The 20,614-nt window shown below is 37.6% G+C and overlaps 2 protein-coding genes across 3 annotated transcripts in view; both read right to left on the minus strand.

Annotated features, from left to right (window-relative positions):
- The window catches only part of LOC145496716 (2-aminomuconic semialdehyde dehydrogenase-like), a 20,673-nt gene extending 7,097 nt beyond the window's left edge, over positions 1-13,576 (minus strand). Inside the window, exons 1-11 of one of the 2 annotated variants that reach the window (XM_081476452.1) lie at positions 13,372-13,576; positions 10,512-10,710; positions 9,684-9,888; positions 8,939-9,127; positions 7,959-8,053; positions 6,637-6,788; positions 6,123-6,264; positions 5,175-5,331; positions 4,863-4,918; positions 4,457-4,590; positions 3,242-3,630 (exon numbers count right to left, since the gene is read on the minus strand). In XM_081476452.1, the coding sequence (XP_081332578.1) occupies positions 3,489-3,630; positions 4,457-4,590; positions 4,863-4,918; positions 5,175-5,331; positions 6,123-6,264; positions 6,637-6,788; positions 7,959-8,053; positions 8,939-9,127; positions 9,684-9,888; positions 10,512-10,710; positions 13,372-13,406 (1,506 nt within the window). In that variant the 5' untranslated portion in view covers positions 13,407-13,576 and the 3' untranslated portion in view covers positions 3,242-3,488. Of the gene's footprint in view, positions 1-3,241; positions 3,631-4,456; positions 4,591-4,862; positions 4,919-5,174; positions 5,332-6,122; positions 6,265-6,636; positions 6,789-7,958; positions 8,054-8,938; positions 9,128-9,683; positions 9,889-10,511; positions 10,711-13,371 lie in introns of those variants that run through there. The other variant, XM_081476453.1, reaches the window with a different exon arrangement.
- A 1,741-nt stretch (positions 13,577-15,317) lies between these two features.
- Positions 15,318-17,939, minus strand: LOC145496991 (uncharacterized). Its single transcript, XM_081476758.1, has 4 exons — positions 17,770-17,939; positions 17,144-17,326; positions 16,003-16,035; positions 15,318-15,520 (listed from the first exon to the last, which is right to left on the minus strand). Coding segments are annotated over exons 1-4 (306 nt in total). The 5' UTR covers positions 17,858-17,939; the 3' UTR covers positions 15,318-15,518.
- Between the last annotated feature and the right edge of the window lie 2,675 nt (positions 17,940-20,614).

A 20,614-nucleotide genomic window follows, 5' to 3' on the forward strand; every position in this document is an offset into this window, starting at 1 on the left:
GAAATACTAAAACTATTTCTAATCCTTATGCTAAGGAAGAAAAAAGAAGAGTTTTCTCTTCGTGACTAACGTAATTAATTTCGCTGGAAAAATTTTGAGCGAGATCATAATTTCTAGCTTCTATGCAAAAATTATTTTGGCTCGTCCGAGCTACTGTTAGCTAGTGAGCTGCAAAAATGGTCTGGGGAGAAGGAGAGATGCCTCCAAGTTCCTCATTTCAGAGCGGTCTTTATCATTAGCACTATCAATTTTTTCGCCGGAATATCTGAGCGATATGTAAAAAAGTTAACGTAGCAATATTTGCTCAAGATCAAGGTGATAGTGTTTCGCCCCTAATACGCCACAGTGGTTAAAATTAAACCATAGTGATAAAGCTCTAATAATTATCTTTTTGCCGAAAACAATACATTGAGAGGCTAAATTTGCTATTTCTTTCAAACCAGACACTAAAAAAAAAGCGAAAATACCCAAGAATCAAGATTTGTGCCATGGAAACGTAGAACAATTTCCGAGATGATTTTGAAGGAGCACCATTTCCGTCATTGTTTTAGTTTCTTTGATGACAAAAGTTCTATTTAAAAACTGCACGGTGAACTTTGGCTAAATTTAATATTCATAAACCATGAAAACTGTACCAAAGCAGATATGGTAGAAGTGTTTTACAATTTTCTTTCCTAATTTATCTGAATTTTCGGCTAAATAGATACAAGTTTTATCTTTTAAAAAACGATGTTGTATTGATAGTTTTTTGAAAATAGGAATTAGCCTATAGCGAAAGTAAAGCTGTTGCTTTATGGATATGTTTTGAAAACAGAACGGTGCTTGAGTACGCTGTTAATAAAACTGAAAAAAACAAAGCAACATAAAATATATTCAGGCTCATAACGCAGCAAAATTGCTTTTAGCCGTGCATAAGCTAAGAGACTAATAATTTGACGGCAAAATGGCACTCGCTTTCAAATGGTCCCAATGTTGTGGTAAAACAGTGTAACCCAGGTTTCAACGACGTTTCGCATAACGACTCAAGTAAACACAAATAAAACAACAAACTTACCGTTTTTTGCTAGTTCTGTTTTGCGAACATGGACATTACATCGAGAAGACCGACCGACGATTGAAACCTGCTCCACTTCAGTCCAGAATATTAAATTATGCCTTGACGTTTGTTCCTCTCCACGACAAACTGAGGTTATCACTTCGTAATTTAATTTGTTTCTTGTGCAAAACGAACATGCCGTTTAACCTTCAGACATACAGCTCTTTCCAATAGCGAGATATTTAATGAACAGCAATATATTTCGCCGCCAATTTCTAAAATAAAATTAATAAACCTTGCGACAAGTTATCTTTCCAATAAATGAAGTTGGATTGTTGCCCTTGACGTTTTGACACAAGTACATGCACAACGGCTATTTGTCACAAAGCTGCTTTTTCCACATCTGAAACTGAAATTTGCTGGCGGAAAGTAAAACTCATCGCGTGCTAACAGTAACTATATATATATATATTTTTTCTGACCATTATTTCTCGTTAGGTGTAGAAACACCTGCTAAATAATGGACACAAAATATGGATGCTGCTACGAGCAGAAATATTGGCTTAACAGAGTGGCTTTTTCTGTACACATTGATTACTTTGTTTTTCCCAGGAGCGCCGTCAATGCACACCTATGGTGTGAAAGGCAGTTTTATTTGACACATACGTTTCACTTGCCAAGCTGTTCTAATCGATACCTGACCCTCCATTGTGCCAGGTTAGGTCCGATGTTCAGTGTTTTCTTTAAGCTCTGAGCTTGGCAAACAAAACGCCCACCCAATAAATTAACCCAAAGGAGTTGGGAAGTACTCTAATAAACGTTATGAACCTTTAACCAATAGTCGAAGAGAATTTTCAGATTGCAACTTATGAAAAAATACATACATCTGGAGGCTCAAATAAACATCATAAAATAATTAACATCATGAACTTTTAATTATTCCAACAACATGTTCATAATGTTTAGCATTTGCATTACAAAAAGGCCACACACAAACATTTAATTGGAAAACATAAGAAATGTTCCAAACGAAATTTGAAGTACTCCCTAGAAAACAAATAGTAAAAAATCTCTGAAAACTGTAGCTATAAGCCAAAACAAATGTACTTAGCAAATATTAATGATAAAAAATCCCACCTTCAATTTTTGGCAATCGCATCCGTTTGCCAATCAATTTTGACCACTTTCAGCTGTCATATTTTCACTTATGAACATGGTTCATGCATTATTTAGCTCATTTCAAATTATCACAATACAAGTTCTCTCATATTTTCTGAAAATTGCAGTGGATTATAAGACGCCATTGCGGATACCAAAATTTGTTTTTAATTTGTGTTTGGACAACAACGTTGACGACCAAGGAATTAAAAAATGTGACTTTTGACATCAACATCCTGCTAGTAGAGTGCATTTGTATTCAGAATCGATAACACTTGACTTAACTAGAAATATTTCTGCGGAAGCATCGCGGAGACAAGCTTTTCAAGACTGAAGACCTGTCTCAAAGCAGATTTGATCCTTGGAAAAGTACATTTTCTAAACGGTGTTTTGATTATATATCAGTTTTTTTTTTTTACTTAACTAACAGAAGTATTGACTGGGAAAAATCATACAATTCCTTGCAGGTAAACTAGGAAGCATCAGCTTCCTGGAATTTACAGTTTTCTGAGCGCTTGTTAGGCACAATAGCACTTTTCACGGTGAACGTTTCTTATCTGCATTACAAAATAATCCAACATGTATGTGAGGCAATTCCAGGCAATTTTGTAGTTTCTGCCCGAGATTGCCTCACATCCACGTTGAATTATATTGTAATGCAAATGAGATAAACTAACCGTGAAAAGGGCTGTTACAACTTTCTGTGCACTAAAGAGACTAAAATGATAACGTTTCTGTTGTGTATAACACCACAACCAAATAAAGTAACATCAAGATTAAAACAAACATATTAGCCATATTAAGCCTGCTTGAAGGAGGCTGCAAAAGTGTCCAAGCTCATTTATGATTTTAAACTTTACTTACTCAAAAATCATTAAATTTATAGTGGCAAAAAAGGGAGTCTTCCTCCTTGTGTCTCTCCGGTTTTTTTTTTTCTTTCAGGAGAGAAAACAAACAAAAAAGATACAACCTTCGTTTAATACAAATAATTTAATCATTATTCAATAGTTAAGTGTTCGCTTAATTTTACGTGAGTATTGAATAAAATGGGTATGACAGTTTCCCCAGCTTACGTAATCTTGACAAAAAGTAAAACTAGCTGATATTTAATAAATTAATGTTTATTGAAACGGAAGTTAACAACAACTGAAGGCTTTCGTTACGAAAAACATCGACCTGTAGTGTACGTCATGTCTCCGATTCCAAGATTTCTGCTTCCAGAAGTAACGGTTTATACACGAAATTCACTGAAGAATTGTGACTACAGATCGAGAAAAGTACCATACAGAACGAGTCAGAATTTAATGCTTATTGATTTGATTTCAGTGTAGAAGTCCATTGAGTAAACTCCGCCTGTTCGCCCGAGTCCACTGTTCTTCCAGCCCTCGCGAGGCATGCTGGGTTCGTTTGGTAGCCAACTGTTTATCCACACGGAGCTAACAAGAAAAGGGGAAAGAACTCACTTCTCTATGAAACAGTTTACTGTAGCATACTGAAGCAGCCTGCTGAGTTCTTTGGACAGACGTTCTTATATAGGAAACATGGGGATTGGTTACTGCAACGCTTATACTATTAGGAATAAACCTTTGATCAGTTATGAAAATAGCATCTCCGTATCGGACTTCTTTAATTTTTAACACTGTCTTATACCATGGGATAGGATTTGTTTGGTACTATGAGTCCAGTTTGCAAGTCAAAGATTATAACTGCGAGTTATTTCATTTCCTACCTGCAGGGCTTCATTCTCCCAGAATGAATCATTCTATAAAATTAAACTAAGTATTGTACAGAAAGGGCACAAAAATAATCAATCCCTTACCGATGGTTACTGCAGGATGAGTTTATCGCGACTGAAATAATTAAGTGTTATTCCAGTTCACGTAAAGTAAAGTAAAGTAAAGTAAAGTAAAATCCTTTATTTAAAACATGATTATCGTTTAAGCACTACATGCTTGAGGGGTCGAGTAGCTAATTAATTATCTAATTATCTAATTACCTACTGATAAAATGAATGAAATATACTGAGATGGGTTCTCACTCTATCCCAGTTTATAACTCCAACCCCTTTAAACCCCCCAAATCCACCCCCTCCCCCACAACGCTCTTGCTAAGCGAGCATATGAAAATTCAAAACCACTGTGACAGTCACAACCACATAATCATTTTCGTAAGCTCTAAACATCCATTCGAATGCTCAAAATATTGTTCAAATTTGACTTTAAAATAAGTTACGTAATTTAAGTTAAATTTGAATTGCCTCACCCCGCATTCACCTGGTCCGCAATGCTATGAGCCAAACTAACATCTTTACACCAGATCGAGGCAGACAATCCGTACATTGTTCCATTGGCTCCTTCTATAGCCTCGTTTGCAGTACGAAATGGTATTATTCGTACCTAGGGAGGGGAGAGATAAATAGATACGTTCTACTCAAGAATATTTGCTGATAAAAAGGTTGATTAAATAAAGTTCAGTTGGTTTAAACGTAGAGGGCGGTGGGGCGGTACGTTGGTGCGTCAATTATTTCCAAATTTAGGAAAGTTATCGTTGAATAACCTACTCAGTATTGTCCATTATTGCGAATGAAAATTAATAACTGTTCTTGGATACAGTAGCTTGACTTCATCTTATAACTCCATTAACCAATAAAATTAAATCTGATATTTACCACTGGTCCTTGAACTTCCAATGTGTTAATGGTGTTGACAGTAGAGCACTGAAAACCTAAACAATCAAGGAAGGAAAGACGAAATTGATGCACCTCATCTAGTAGATTTTTTAAACGTATGTAGTAGGATATTGTGGTGTTTCTTTTGGCATTGAGTAGGTGGTGGTAGGATGTACAGAGGCTAGAAATATGTTTACTACAGTAGAAACCCGGTAACAAAATAGGGCTTGTTCTTAAACTGTTGGTTCTAATACCTGAAATCGCTTCCTCTATTCAGGAGAAAGGACTAATATTACATTCAATAATGCTGACCTCCAAGTACCGTAGGCTCCAGGAAGTAACCTTTGTCCAACTTGCTGTCAAGTTTCGGAATTTTTCCGCCGCACAAAATTTCCGCCCCATCATTTACTGCGCCTTGGATAAATCCTACCATTTTTTGGCGGTGCTCCTTGCTTATCAAAGGACCAACCTAAGGTTATAAAAGAGCCAAAGCCATAAAGTTTACCTAGATCTGGGGCTTTTTCGCCGTATTTAGGCAGCTGGAACTTCTACTCAGAGATCGACCTTCGATAGCTTAATTTTGTTAATGCATTAAAGCCAAATGACTTCAAATGAAATGAAATCCACCCTTGTTATTACTGAGTCAGTCCCCACGAGTCTCACGGCTCCCTTAAAGGGCCCTACTCAGCCACACCTTTGTTTTTGTTTACATACGAGAGTTAAGCTACTATATTTTATTCGAAGCATGTCGAAACGAATAAAATCACTGTGCAAACATAATTTAAAGAACACAACTTACAGTAAAGCAATAGGATTTTGCCTCACCATGCAATATCAATAACTTCGATGGCATCGAAAATGGCGTAGGCTGACCAAGGTCTTTTAAAGGCCGTTTAAGATATATGCACTTTATTTTCGCGCTCTTGGTAATTATGCGCGCCTTGTTTTGGTACGTGTGTTTTGTTGACCGCCATCTTGAATATTGTAGTGTCAGAGCTGATAAGCCGAAAGCTGTATTCCCTCAATGGAATTAAATTGAAGGGATATTTTCCACCATTTTTTCCACCCTTCATCAATGTTACTAAGATTATGACCAGCACAAGGTAACCAAACTGCTTTGCTCTTCAAAACACCATTCTTGTGGCACTGAGAAGTCAAGTTGATCGGATGGTCTGGCAAAACTTGATGAAGTGGACAGCTTAGCCGAAAAGGACAATACATTGTGAAGGCCTAATTAAACTGGACATGTGCTTTGCTTACCTGTGTGTTGGTCTCGTGCGGACTCCCAATTTTTAATCTCTGTACCAGTCTGATGAATTTTTCTTTAAATGATTGAAGTATGGACACTTGGACGAAAATACGATTGATGGAATGAACGTTTTGGCCCTCGCTATGAAGAAAACTGTTGGAATACAAAGGTAAAAAGAGAAACACTAGTCGTACATCCTTCTATAAATTCAATTAATTACACAATTTTTCCCCCTTCCGAGGAAAAAACTTCGATTAGGAAGTCTTTCTGATATTCGGAGGGACATTTTACAAAAGATATACTGTTCAAGCTGTTAACGAAACCACTTGCTTTGGCAGAAAAAGCTTAATTCTTACTATCTCATTTCGTGCGTTTTATAACAGGATGTTTTTTTAGAAATTCTTTCCTTGTAGGTGCAATGCCTGACAACCGTTTGAAACAAGTTTCCTCTGTCGGGATCTCGGCTATTTCTTTCCTTAAGCCATTCAATCACCACTAACGTCATGTATGTATTTATTAGTGCACCTTCCTTTGATGGCGACAGGGAGAACTTCGTCTAGATTAGCATCATCGAAGACAATCATCGGGTGACAATTTGCTAAGCTAAATGTGAACTTCTTTGTATAAAGTAGCTGACTTGCTCTCATTATGGCGCATACAGTCTTTTCACTCCCTGCCTAAAAAAACATAGTAAATGGCCCCATCATTATTCGGTAAAGATATCAAGAGCCATTCTACTCAAAGCTGTCAGAAAGGAAAATTTTCTCATAGCCGGGCTCAATTGAACTGACAGAAGTTAAGTGTCCACTGAACGTTTATGTAGGGTACCTTACAACAACAGTTTTAGGTTTGTTAGGGTGGAAATCGTTCCTTAGCTATAGGTTTGAGCGACAGAAGTTGATTGTACATACATACCTCTTACGTTCGAGTTCGAGGGCCGTGCTGTAAGTTTTTTCCCCATCGATTTATGGCCCAAGCGCGAATCGCGCGGGCCATTAATGCAAGGGGAACTTACAGTGCAGACCGAGAAAACGAGGTTAGAAAGATTTTTATTATATGTTTACTGTGTGTCTGACAGGTTCGGGAACGATTTCTATTTACGCGGAACGGCTTCAAATTTCTGTCGTACCTCGAAAGCAAAACGAGTCAATTTGAAATTGTTGTTAAGTGACTCTTAAGTCGTTAGTGGGTTTTAACGCACAAGTTCAGAAGTAAAAGAAAGTTTTAAACTTTTACTTGCTAAAAAAGCTAAATCACGAAACATTTTGGCGACAAAAACAGCTTTAAATTTTAGCAGGCCGTACAGTAGAATGCGACCCGCTAAATTGACTAATCACAGCGCGTACCAACTGAGAGATATAATAATGAGCGTTTACGTAGAATACCTTATAAAAAACAGTTTCCGTTTCGTTGGCGTGGAAATCGTTCCTTAGGTTTGAGTGAGTTTGTACCTTAGGTGAAATTGAAGACCTGCTCCACAATTTTTATTTTTATCTTTTCATGTATGTGTTCATAGAATATGCTAACATGATATATGCAGAGAATCATTTTTGAAGCGTTATTTCAACTGTTGTTGTTAGAAATCAGTTAGAAATCAGTTATTCCGAGAGGAAATCGAGACTCAAAGCTCAAACTGACGTGGAATTCTGACTAGAGCAGGTCAAACCACAACAGAAAAAAGGCAACTTTTATCGTCGCATCTAATTAGACGAAATGCCAAAACGCGAGTTATTGTCCAATACAGACGGTATAGGCAGTATATAAAGAACAACCATGTACAGGTATTTTCTGTACTGTAATTAGATCTAAAACAACTAAAATACATGTTATAGTCAATATCATCCTACCAATGCCATGGCTTTCACGGTTGGATGCTCAGCCATAGCTTTACCAATAACATCGCCTTTACCGTACACCACATTTACCACACCTTTTGGAATCCCTGGAATAAAAATGATTTGAAAAATAAAAAAGGTTGCTTTATTTCAGTGCCATAATCGATTGGCGAACGTACGGGAGGGTCTGGAAGGAGTCCAGCTGACAGTTCATCATGATAATCGTAGAAATGACACGGCTGTAACTGAAACTGTGATCTGGTATATGAGAAGTCACTACAAGTTAGCTGATAACTGAGATTATTATATAGCTAGCTCCGTGAGCGGGAGAGATGAATCAAATCCTGCGCTGTGATTGGCGCTGTGATTGGACTACCTGCCGTGTCCCGCAAGAAAAATTTCCCCGAAAGCCATATAATAAATACTTTATTGACCAAACTTGTTCGGTCAAGATGGCTGGATATTGGCCTTGTTCTTTTTTTGCGCGTTTATGGGCCTCGACTCCGTCTCGGTCCATAAACACGCAAGAAAAGAACTTGGCCAATATCCAGCCGTCCTGGCCTTACGCTTGGTCAATAACCCATACTTCCATCACCTCTTTGCCTACGTTTGTCATAGATGTGCATAATCCTAAGACATATAGACGGCTAGTCAATACAGTAATGCCCTTCTCATTGGAACAAATGGGGCTTTATTGATTTCTATTCCAATTCGCTCAAAGGAAACTTGTCCATTTTTTCGTTTTAAATGTTGCCTATATAGTCAGTTGTTGTTGTTTTTATTTTTTCGCGCCAATTGATGCACATACGCTGTAAGACCTCCATGCCGTTTTTGGCTTCAAACCGTTATTAATCGACTTCGATCCTACGAGTTACGGTCTTTCGTTTCATTCCTTGTCAAGGAGGAGACAGGAGAGACTTGGGATGAAGATTAAATGTTATTTAATTGTCAATCATCACGTATTAGTATTTGAGTAGAATTCTTAGTATTACCTGCATCGCCGAACGTTTTGGCCATTAAATGGACCTCAATGGGAGCCAAGCATGACGGTTTAATGACTACGCAGTTACCGCTGGCCAGCGCTGGGATCGCGTGCCACAAAATGGAGTGAAGAGGTGAAGCCCATGAAGTAATTATTCCAACTACACCAAGTGGGTAACGAGATGTATAGCTGACAGAATCTGGAATGTGATGAACGGATAAATTTCAAAGGTTCCATGACTACAGTGAAACTGTTTACATTTGAACGTGTTTGCATTCCTTCATGACTTTCAGTTAATAAAAGGCGTGGCGAATGGTCCGTCAAAAAGCGTGGGTCTCGCAGTCTCGCCTTTTTACCGATAATTTGCGTCTCTACCCTGCGAGAAGAGCCTCTGTTATCTCTTTTTACAAAGCATAAGTACCGTAAGAAAAGATTCTCCCTGCAGGGTGGTGTGTCTCGCAATTTCGATTTTTTGCCAGGCTAAGAAAAGTTCTAATTCCTGATTTGTTTGTTTGTTTGTTTGTTTAAATAAACGTCCAAACGTCTCGGGCTCTCAAAACCAAAGAACACCTGATATATGCTTCGCGGAAGGTCTCGCATTCACCACTCCTTATAAATAGCACCTGACTACTAGCAGGTAGTAAACCAAATCTCCCAAATTAACTCGAATTTTCAACGGAAGCTCTGCAAGAGTAGCCTGCCTGCGTTTTCGGTCTCTACGATAGTTTATTTTTTATTAAGAATAAACTTCTTGCCTTTCGTTCGCGTTGCTGATTCCTTTGTAGCAATGGCCTGTGCAGTAAAATGTTTTATATTATGCACTTCTCTTGCAATCTCATTGTCTTCTTTGCTAACGCCATGAATTGCTCGTCCTTGGTCCATGATCTCGGCGCGAACGAATCCTTCCGATCTCTTTGTCAGCAGTTCAGCCACATGATTTAAAACTTCCGCTCTCTCCATCTGTCGTTTTGCATGAAAAGATTATTAAGTTGAAAACAATTTACGATCAGAGGTAGTGAAAAGAGTAAAGAATGAATATCGTATATTTATGTATGACTGGATTTATGAAAACCGTGTCAATACTTTGCACCAAAACAGCCATATGGACTTGAGAGAGAGGAGCAAGAAAAGGAAGAAAAGAGAGTGGAAGAACTAAAAGACTGACATTCTTTTTAATTTTAATTCATATCGTCTACTTTGAGGAAAAAAAAAAAAAACGCTTAGGAGGACGCGATTTATTTAGTTCTGTTTTCATCAATCCGGACATATGTTTATGTATTTATTTATCGCGGGACCTTACTCCTAAATGCATGTTGTTCTGACTGGAGGCTTCCTAGCTACTAGCCTGTCCGTCAGTCAGGCGTTTTTGGAGAGGCGAGCACATGGATATTAGCCCAATTCTACTTCCTGCATGGGCCACTCATTTTTCACCCATTCCAAACCCAGCTTTTTATTTTCAAATCCAAGGCAGCAATCGTTTGCCAAAAATGAGCTGGTGTTGTATTATCCTCATTTTCTAATTAACGCCATCGTGATTACTGTCTTATCCACCATAGTCTTCTAGGTTTTCTTCCGTTAGTTACCTTAGACACTTTTGACCAGTGTTTAAATGCAGAGCTTGCTGCCTCCACAGCTTTTTCTAAATCCATCACACCGGACAGCGGGTATTTACATAATGCTTCACCCGTGCTCGGATTCAATGTGTCAGCGAATCTTCCGTCCTCGGGTGGAACGAATTCGCCATTAATGAAATTGTAGATTTGTTCAGAAATCTCACCGCGCCTGCGTAAGAGACAGATAAATTAAACTGAATAAGCAAATGACGCCACATCAAAATAGTAGCATCTTCGTTTCTGTTCATACTGCTGGAAGATTTGGTGTGCAAAAACAATTAAGTTCTTGTGAAAAACTCAAGAGAGATTTCAAATGAGCTTGCAAAGGTCACGCCAAGCACAATTTAAGAATTAATTCATCTTGCCTGCTCGAGGAGTCAGGCTTATAAGCCATATAATACAGCCGAGAGCCAATTATGTAGATGCAATTAAATGCAAAGGCTACTCTTCGTGGCAGAATGAGCTGTCTGTTGCAGAGAGAAAGCCGTTACAAAGTAGAAAGTATGAATACACAAAAAAATCCTGGAAAGGAGACCATACCAGGACCTCTTACGTACAACGCACAAGCTAGCCACCAGAACGTCTGGCTACTTCGACAATTTAATGAAAAATGAAACATGCTGCTAAACAAAACTGCTAATGGATTTTGCTGTTATATGCAGGCATATGATAAGGAAAAAAAGCACATCTTACAAGTGTAGACGGAGCTGTATAAAGCAAGCGAATGACTATACCTGGCTAGACAGATAACGGTTTTGGTTCTGGCAAGGCAAATGATAAGAAAGCAGACATTTTACAAAGCGAGCTAATTTAAGTAGCACGCAAATTATAGTAATAAAATTCCTTTTTAAATGGCTTGGGTTTGTAGCCGATATAACGTGCGCTCTGATTGGCTTTACGGGTCTGCAAAAACCAAGAAAAATTCCATATAATAAACAACTTATTAACCTCGAACGTTCGGTCTTTATGAAAAAAGCAAACCTCGGGCTTATCGCACCAGATCTCGATATCGCTCAATCAATACGGTATGGTCTCGGTTTTAGACTTTCCCGTAAAGACCCCACTCTCGTTTACTAGGTAGTTTAAAATCCCTACACTACGTTTAATAATTAATAATCCTGACATACGCCACTCTTTGGCACAGAAAATTGCGACTACACTGAACCTGGAAAGCAGCTGGCTGATTTATTTATTTTATCTTTTTTATAGTTATTATTATTGTTGTTGTTTTTTTTAATTTACGATTGAACGTAACCCCGCTATTTCGAACTCTCAGGGGAAAAGAAAAATAGTTCGATCGGGCGAAATAATCGATAGTAAATGACTGAAGGGCTAATCCAAGGCAAATGGTTTTGAGTTCGAAATAACGGGGAATTGAAAATAACCTAGTTAGAATTAGCGGGATCCAACAGTATATAAATTCAAAGATCGCTACTATCAAGAGAACCAATCATAAAAGCGAACAAAGTAATAATTTAGTCATCGTCTCCTAGGAAACAAGGCGAGCGCGAAACAATCAGCTGCTACAAACAGCAATTAAATAATTATTCTAGGCCACGGAAGTTTTTTCTCTGCTTGCGACCGCCTCATGTATTAAAGTTGAATATTTTATAGCCGTAGTGGTTTACATTTGACGGCTGGTCTAATTTTTGCTTTGAAAAATGACAAAACGAAAAGCAAACCTTGAATAAAACGTTTTGAATGTAATTTCCGAACGTAACAGTCACAGGCAAAGATATTTGTGAAACATTGGTCACGAATGATGATCGTTTTCAAGCAAAACAAATTAAAAGCGTCCGTTGGAAAACCCTTTGTCGTGACGGTACGGCACGTTAAGACTAAAACGAGAAGCGTGAAACCCGAAACGCGAAACGAGTGAACTTTTCACGAAAAGCATCGCGCCGTAGTGCAAGAACCACATGCCGATAACTACAGTGTGTCTTCCCACAAGAAACGATATAATTTTTTTTGCATATGACATAAATATTTACTAAAATCGACAAGTGGCAATTTCCGCTTTGGAATCCATTATGACTCTACTTGGAAATCAGTACTCTTTTATGTTTATCTCCTGGGCAATATACAGCCGCTAAAAGTTTGAATTTTATACAGAAAACAGAGGAAAGTAGAGAAACGAACTGACGGGGAAGTTAGCGAGTATATTCAAAGGTCTTCGTCGACGTAGAACTGGCAGCAGTTACGACCAAACATCATTTTATGACCATTTTACACCGTTTGTTCAACGCTTTAAACAGATGATCTCATGAGAGTTATTTTACAATGGCTACAGAATTTAATGGTCTTTGACTTGAAGGGGAAAAATGAAAATTTTATGAGTTTAAACTGTAAGCCACCAGGTGATAATTTATTCTTCGCCAAGAATTAAAAGAGATAGCATGATTTTAGGATAGAAATCAAATACGAGTAACTGAAGTTCCTAAATGTGCCTGTCGTCAGTTCGTCGAACAAAACTGTTTGAAGGGTTCGAGGTTAAGTATCGTTGCTTCGCTGTTATCTTCAAGTTAAAGAAGATATGTTATCTCGAAAGCAATGAAGGGATCTTCATTTAAAATTGTGCTATATCTGCTATGAGCTATAGTAGCAAAACGAATGCTTTTTGATGCACTTGTTTCTTATCTCCGTTTCCGGGGCTGTTAGTTAGTGGGAACTTAAGGTGTGGAAAACAAGGACTGGGAATCGCTGAATCATCACTCAACTGTTACGCGGAGTGCCGAATGTTGGCCAGCTTCTTTCGCTTGCTGGCTTGTTTACAAATTAATAAGATGTAATCGACTACAAAGGGCCTACGATATAGAGATCGTTCCCTTACCTAAAAAGGTGGTTAATCTGAGCGAGGAAATCCATGTGTCAGGTTCGCCGTTCTTGCTTCTTTATGGCTACAGTCTCTCGCAAGACCACATAGGAGCTAATTTTAGATTCGAATGGCAATCATTTCTGGATACCTGAGATCCTGATGTTAATATTATGCATGTAAGCGTAATTCTACCGTACACTAATTAGCACTGTCTGACGTTAGCTTAGGTTAGCTCTGTTAGAGGGAAATCATAAATTACTACTGGCAAAAAAAATAATGGCATCATAAATTTACGGTTGGCTGAAAATATATAAATGTCGTCTTTTGAAATTTTAATAATTCAACTTTTAATGCATTCCCCAAATGTACGTGATTAAAAACTAAACAGTAGCCTTATTTGATCTTTTTTTCTAATGCATCTTCACCTGTCGAGCTGTCCCATTGTCTGGGAAGCCTGACTTACCTTGAGAAGCAGTCGCGTTACTTTACTTATTTCGCAATAATGTGATTGACGTTCATATTTCACTGGCTCTTTCCTGCCCTTATGAAGCATGCAGACATGCATTAAAAAATGAGTAATTTTGCAGTTATTCAAGTGACATGAGTTTTTTAACAAAAGGAATGTAATGCAGCAATAACAACGTCAAAATTCACTCTTAGTTTAAATAATTTATCCTAAAAACTTTTCTTTATTGTATTCACAATCGCTTCATTTAAAAGGGTGAAGACTTGCCGTAATGCATTTAATCGCCATAACAATTTAAATTCATCTTGGTGTCTACGAAGACATGATTTGAACAAAACAGTTCTTTAAAAAAAGGGAAAAAAACACACTTTCTAATTTTCTCCTAACTGACCAAGTCACGTGACTTCCAGCTCGTATCAGTGGTAAATAACATAACGTCGTACCCAGGTTCTTTTCGGACTAATAGATTCAATATGGCGAACACTCCAACTGACATTGCAAATGGACTGCGAGTCCCCACACATTTATAAAATGAATAAATTAACGCCCCTTTCCCCCGAAAAGATAGTCAAAGGATCAAAGAAGAAGGATAAGAGAATGGGACATAAATTAAGATTTTCCTTGTAAAAAAAACAAAATTGCATCTGGAGTAGGCAAGGAAAACCTGAAATTTTAAATTAAATCTTGAACAGAGTGGATCTTGAAAAGGATGTTATGTAGATGAAATCGCCAAGTTGCATGTTTCAGAACGTTACTTGGAAATTTAACATATTTTGGCTTGGGAGCCATGATGGACAATAATTATTACTTGTTACTTCCAGGTACATGGCTTTAAGTTTTGTTGTGAGCCAGACACCATTATTATAATGCCTCTTAACATTGGAGACAACCACATCAAACAAAAGCTGAAATGGGTCAAAAATCAACAAACAAAACAAACAAACAAACAAACAAACAAACAAACAAACAAAACAAACCAAAAACCAATAACAATATTTCTTCTTGCCAAGTCATTCAACTTGTGTTCAATTCATGCACATCTCTCCCTGGGCATCTGAGAACTGACAACCCTCTCTGCCCAGTAGACTCCTGCTAAAAGATCCCGAAAAGTTTTCGCACCCGAAAAGCAGTTGCTAAATCTTAAAACTTTTGACTACAGAGCTGTTTTATTCATGTATTCTTAATACGAACAGAGGTTGTCCTCATGCAAGACGTTTCAGGCGTATACACCACTCTGTCTTATACCGATTAACTAAAAGTGGCTTTTCGGGCCCAAAAAGATTCAGGGCTTTCGAGAAATGGGCCCCCGACCTTTTGGGCTCAACATTTGTTCACAGAAACATCTCACCGCCCACATCTCTATATATAGAGCGTCTACATATAAGAATTAGCAGTGTTTCAACCTAGGTGTTGAAAGAGCGACTAGAGGATTTGAGTTCACAGGTTAACAAGTAAAACCAGTAAGCATTATTTAATGCAATCCATACCACATCAGTAAAAGAAATTAGAATTTTTATTAACTTCAAGTCCAACCTCTTATATTTACATTGCAAAAGTTAGTTAGATCATTTAATTCTGAAAGGCTGTAAGGTGTAACAGATAACTACAACAGATTAACGTAATGGTTTTGGTGTAGAAGTCTCCATCAGAAATGTCAAGTTCTAACTAAAAGGTCCCCAGAAATGTGGCTTCATTCTTCTGTGAAAGAAAAAATATATAACAAATTTTGTAAGGGCAGGATACTTTATTAATTGTGGGTACATTCCATCATAGTATACCCCTTGATTTAGCCCATGAAGATGCCCTGCCAGTCAGGTACAGCATAAAAAAGACAGGAATGGCCTGCAAGCTGTCACCCTCACTGCAACTGGGAAAAGGCAGTGTCTCTAATTTTAAATTATTTGCAACTAAAGAAATAATCTAAACCTTAGACTTTTCTTTACAAATTCTCAATGCTTTGCCCCTTAAATTTCACAACAAAGTAACAAATTTAAACAACATACATTCCATTTATAATACTTTTCTTATCTTGTACTTTGAGAAACTTGAGAGGCAAAAGAGAAAAATGTCTAATGTGCTTGCACCACCTCATCCCAACACCCCCTCCCCCCCCCCCCTGCAACCAAGACAATACAGGGAAGTATAATATGAACATGTACCAAACCACTTTTGATACTCACATGCAGTTGCTTCTTCCATTTCTGCTAGAGCAGCTAACAAAGTAGAGAAATGAAAAATCACAGTTACACACCAGTAGATAGTAAAAATGCTGTGATGTTATACGAGAAATGTGTGTCCCATAGTCTGTCAGCACTGTGCGGAGGGGATAGTTTGTTGCTGAAATAGCTGCTCAATTCCACGCCTCTCTCATTCCTACCTTTCAATGGTTATTACCAAATTTTGTGACTTTGATTCCAAACACGTATCACCTTTGTGACATAACCTGAAATTTGTCCAGAATATTTTCTGACAAGACATCATTGTTCACAGAACGTAATGTTTCCCTTTCAACCACCCAAGAATTTTAAAAGAAAATCAAATCTTTCTCCAAAATAAGAGTTCTTGCCTTTTTTTGAAGAAAAGATTTAAGATGGAATCCAATAGAAATTCAAGTATTAAACAAGTGGACAAAAACTCTGTACCGAGATTACTTACATCATAATGCAAACTTCTGTTTGACTATTTTAAATATCTTCTCAAAAAATGTCATTTCTAACAACACCAAGTGTCGAAAACACATTTTGAACTTCTTATGAAACAAGTGAAAGTACAGGTGAAATGAAACTGATGATGAGATTTTACCTGTGTTTGCAAGCACAATTTCTCTGAACTTACAAATTTATTTTCTCAAGTTCCCATGGAAAATTGTTTTCTCTGTTAATTTCAGGCAACTGCTTGTACTTACATGTGTATCTTTAGCTTTACGAAAATGTAAAATGGACTGTAAAATACCTAAAACTAATCTGGTACAAGGTTTTGGTCCACTTAAAACTGAAATTGCTTGATTTCCTATTGGATTTTGTCTTAACTGTCATCTTTGTTTTGGCACCCTCTTTATTGATTTTGAGGTTTGGTGCTTTTTTGCAATCATGAGAACCACAAGATCAAAAAAATGGCAGATGTTCAAATTTATTATGATCAAAGTCTCACATCACATGACACCATCATCTTGGATTTACTCTTGAAGTTATGAAGGGGGAAAACCATTCTGCCTTAAACCTACTTTCACACCCTCCCCACACCCACAGACCAAAAAAACCTACAAACCCAGGTTTTAATCAGGCTTAATATTGGTTTAAATCCAACATTGACAACATATACCTTCCTTCTCAGCTTTTAACCTTTCAGCTCTCTCTGCTAAAAGTTGAGCCCTTGGCCACCATGGTACATTTTTGTGCTTTTTAACCATCTCTTCATAATTTTCCTCGGCTCTTTCTTCATACTGATGTGCCTTATAACCAAGCCACAGAAAAGCACTGGTGTAGAATACATGCATCAAGGGTTCTGCAAAATCTTTAGGTTAGTTTCATGTACAAACATTGTACATTTAATGAATCCTGAACCATTGTCTACCATCCCACATGATCCACTTTAAGGTTTGAAGGATGAGGCCCTATATGTATGGTGACACATTTCAAATGAAACTTAACGTAGTATCACTAAGAGCACCTTAACTTAAATACATAAATATTCCGCAGTGGATGTGTAAGAACATAGACAAAACTAGTATGTCATTGCGTTTGCATGTATGTATTTCGTGGCTAGTTTGGAACGTTTGGCTCTGGTAAATGTACTCTTTACTCTGCAGTTTACACCACAATCTGAGCTATATTTCAGCTTACAAGTATCGAACATGCACAATGTACAGGGTAAGCAAGCTTAATACAACTTGGCTCACACTGTTCAAGTGTTGTTCAAAGTGCAATAAAAATAATACCATTACTTACTTCTAAACGCTGGATAACCTCGCACCAGATTAGAGTAACACGATGCAAACAATCCGGCACCTCCAAACCATAGTATTGTCCTTATCATGTCTAACAGCTAAGGAGAAAGACGACTAGTCTTGAAGAAAGTGTACACAAAAATCCAATATGGCGTCTTGTGTATGGGCTTAGCAGCCAAGCTTCTCGAAGTGAGTCGATGACTGCTTCATGTAAGCCTTGTGACAAAAGCCTCAACACAACTTTAGAAGTAAGATTAGATAGAAATGCGAGGGGAAAGATAGAAACATACATAGGCCCTGAATTAAAAAATGCGTACAATAAATAAATAAATAAATAAATAAATACATGGAAATATGAAATAGCGTAACTGGTAGAATTTTCGGGCCACACTTCGTATTTTCTTTGTCGCAAAGACGGAGGCGCGAGCATCTCGTTCTCACCGCAGGGTGCATTACCTGAAACATCTTCTTGAACCTAAACTAGCAACATGTATGGCCAATGCCCCATCGGTATTCCAAACAAATGCACATCACTTGAACTAGCACCAGCAGGTCACCTGCTTTAGTTTATTTTGAAAGCAGTCATTTCTAAAATGGTCCATTTGTACAATCTACAACTTTTTCTTCTTCCTCTTTGTGGAGTGATATTACCATTCCTGTGCGTCAAAAGCTCAGCTAACGATTCTAATAGCTTTCCTATTGTGGTCAACACGTGGGCTGGAAACTATAAAGGAGCCACAGACAAAGGTGATAAAACGACTGATTTAAATTTACACATTAGTTTGTTTGATTCGGCTGAATCAAGTGACAACAGAGGAAATAATGACGCCTCTAACATTACATTTATTTAAAAACATCCGTCGACAGCTCGGACTTCTGACAAGTTGTGACATTGTGTGATGACAATATTTCTGATAGGTGCGTCATTACTGCAATATGCGAATATTAAAGTGATATTGTCAATTTGTTTGATAGTACACGAAAGGAATAGATCCAATGAAAAGGTATTATTCAGGTCACATGATCATGGATGTTCTAAAACCTCCCGTATAGAATGTACACTCTGTAATTTTATATAGAACATTAAGCAAGTTTTGATGATACAGGATGGTACCAGTTGATTACATCACTTTTTTGTAAAAAGCACATGTTCATTTCCAAACTGAAGCTCGATATAATATTAGCTTCCGATCTTTATGAGCATTCATAAAGGCGAGCCCGGTTTCACCTCACCACTGTAAACGCCCGGTACATGAAGATTGCCGGGCCCTGCCGATACTGTGTCAACTCTGTCAGTCAAAATTTAATACAGGCATTACATTTTATGACAACTGTTGTTGCATTACGAAGGGTCAAAACAATGCAAAACGTTATTGAAATTCATGGCAGTTCACACCCGTTTAAAGTTTATGATAGGCTCAGTCGGTTATCTCTAGCAAAAATGTTTCACTTTCACAATTTGAAACATTTCATTCTTCTTTTGATTTCGTCGTTTCCACTGTACACCAAAAGCTCTGGTAACTATTCTGATTTCTTTCCTGGTGTGATCAACACATGGGCTGGAAACCATGAAGTGGCCACAGACAAAGGTGATGAAGCGACCGCCGTTTATTCGACTCGCCTGGGGGCGAAATTATTCATGAAACTGGTGATATTAGAAAATTATTATGCCTGCTTTAAGTTATCTACATTTAAGAGTGTTTAAGAAGTGGTTTGCAAATTGAAATAAGTGTAACATGTCTCATCCGGCCAGTGCAAAGGACTTTTAACAAACCTTTCAGAGGCGTTTTACATTTATTTATTTATATGCCTAGTTACCATTTTATTTCCATTCATTTTGTATGTTATTTTATGTTAATGTAAGATATCAATATGGCTTCATTTTCAAGAAAAATATCAAAACCCACTTTTCTTCTTTGGGCTCCCACACGCCAATCATGTAAACCTGTTTTTTCAGTATTCAATCGTGGTAGTCGATTTTATCGACTTATATATTAGTATAATTTTTATTACTTTGTAACTGAATTTATACACAGGGTTTGATGTGCACCCAAAATCTAACAGTATCGCCTAGTCTATGTAACTTAAACCCTGATCTTTCGCTTGTATCTACCTACCACTGGGAAGCTAAAGAAACGCTTGTGATGTATTCAGCCCGGCCTTCCGTGTACAAACTGTATGATTCAAATACCGACATCTGATTATATTGTGGCTCATGTTATGAGTATTATCTGCTTTCTTGCTGAGAAATTATAATTTATATCTTTCCTACCTGTCACTGTGTTGAACATTAGCATGGGAAGTACTCGCAAAGGGAGGACCATCTCTAGATGCCATAGAGGAAGGAGTTACAGCATGTGAGCTAAACCAGTGCGGCACTCATAGAGTGACTGTGGGCTATGGTGGAAGGTATTGTATACGGTAACTGCGTCAAGTCCAGTTGCAATGCCTTCTATAATTATATAACCTTTCCCTATGAGTACGTTGCCTTGCGACAAGAAAAAATAGTTAAGAGCTAAAATTAAATGTTCTTTACGTACAGCACACCCAAAGACATGCAGTGTAACCAATATATTCTCGTTCACATCGTCTTTGAATCTTTTTCTACCATACATCTTCTTCCTAAAAACTGATCCATTCAAAAGCTTTGTTTTTTTCAGTCCTAATGAAGCTGGAGAGACAACGTTAGATGCTTTAATAATTGATGGGTAAGGCAAACGCTTCCCGTACTTTTGAAACGGCCAAATCTGAATACATACTCTTCGAAGCATATTACTTTTTCTTGTTATTTATCCAATGTGATTATACTGTGTTGTATTCGTTTAGAGATTAACAATTCCTGCTAG

The sequence above is a fragment of the Orbicella franksi genome, chromosome 9 (assembly GCF_964199315.1).
Source record: "Orbicella franksi chromosome 9, jaOrbFran1.1, whole genome shotgun sequence".
Taxonomy (NCBI): Eukaryota; Metazoa; Cnidaria; class Anthozoa; order Scleractinia; family Merulinidae; genus Orbicella; species Orbicella franksi.

Excerpts from the sequence above, each read along its gene's own strand:
- LOC145496991 (XM_081476758.1), bottom strand. The coding sequence starts at position 17,857 with ATGATAAGGACAATACTATGGTTTGGAGGTGCCGGATTGTTTGCATCG. Across the intron at positions 17,327-17,769 it reads AGGTTATCCAGCGTTTAGAA|AACCCTTGATGCATGTATTC; the intron begins GTAAGTAATGGT and ends AAGATTTTGCAG. Across the intron at positions 16,036-17,143 it reads GTTAAAAGCTGAGAAGGAAG|CTGCTCTAGCAGAAATGGAA; the intron begins GTATATGTTGTC and ends CTACTTTGTTAG.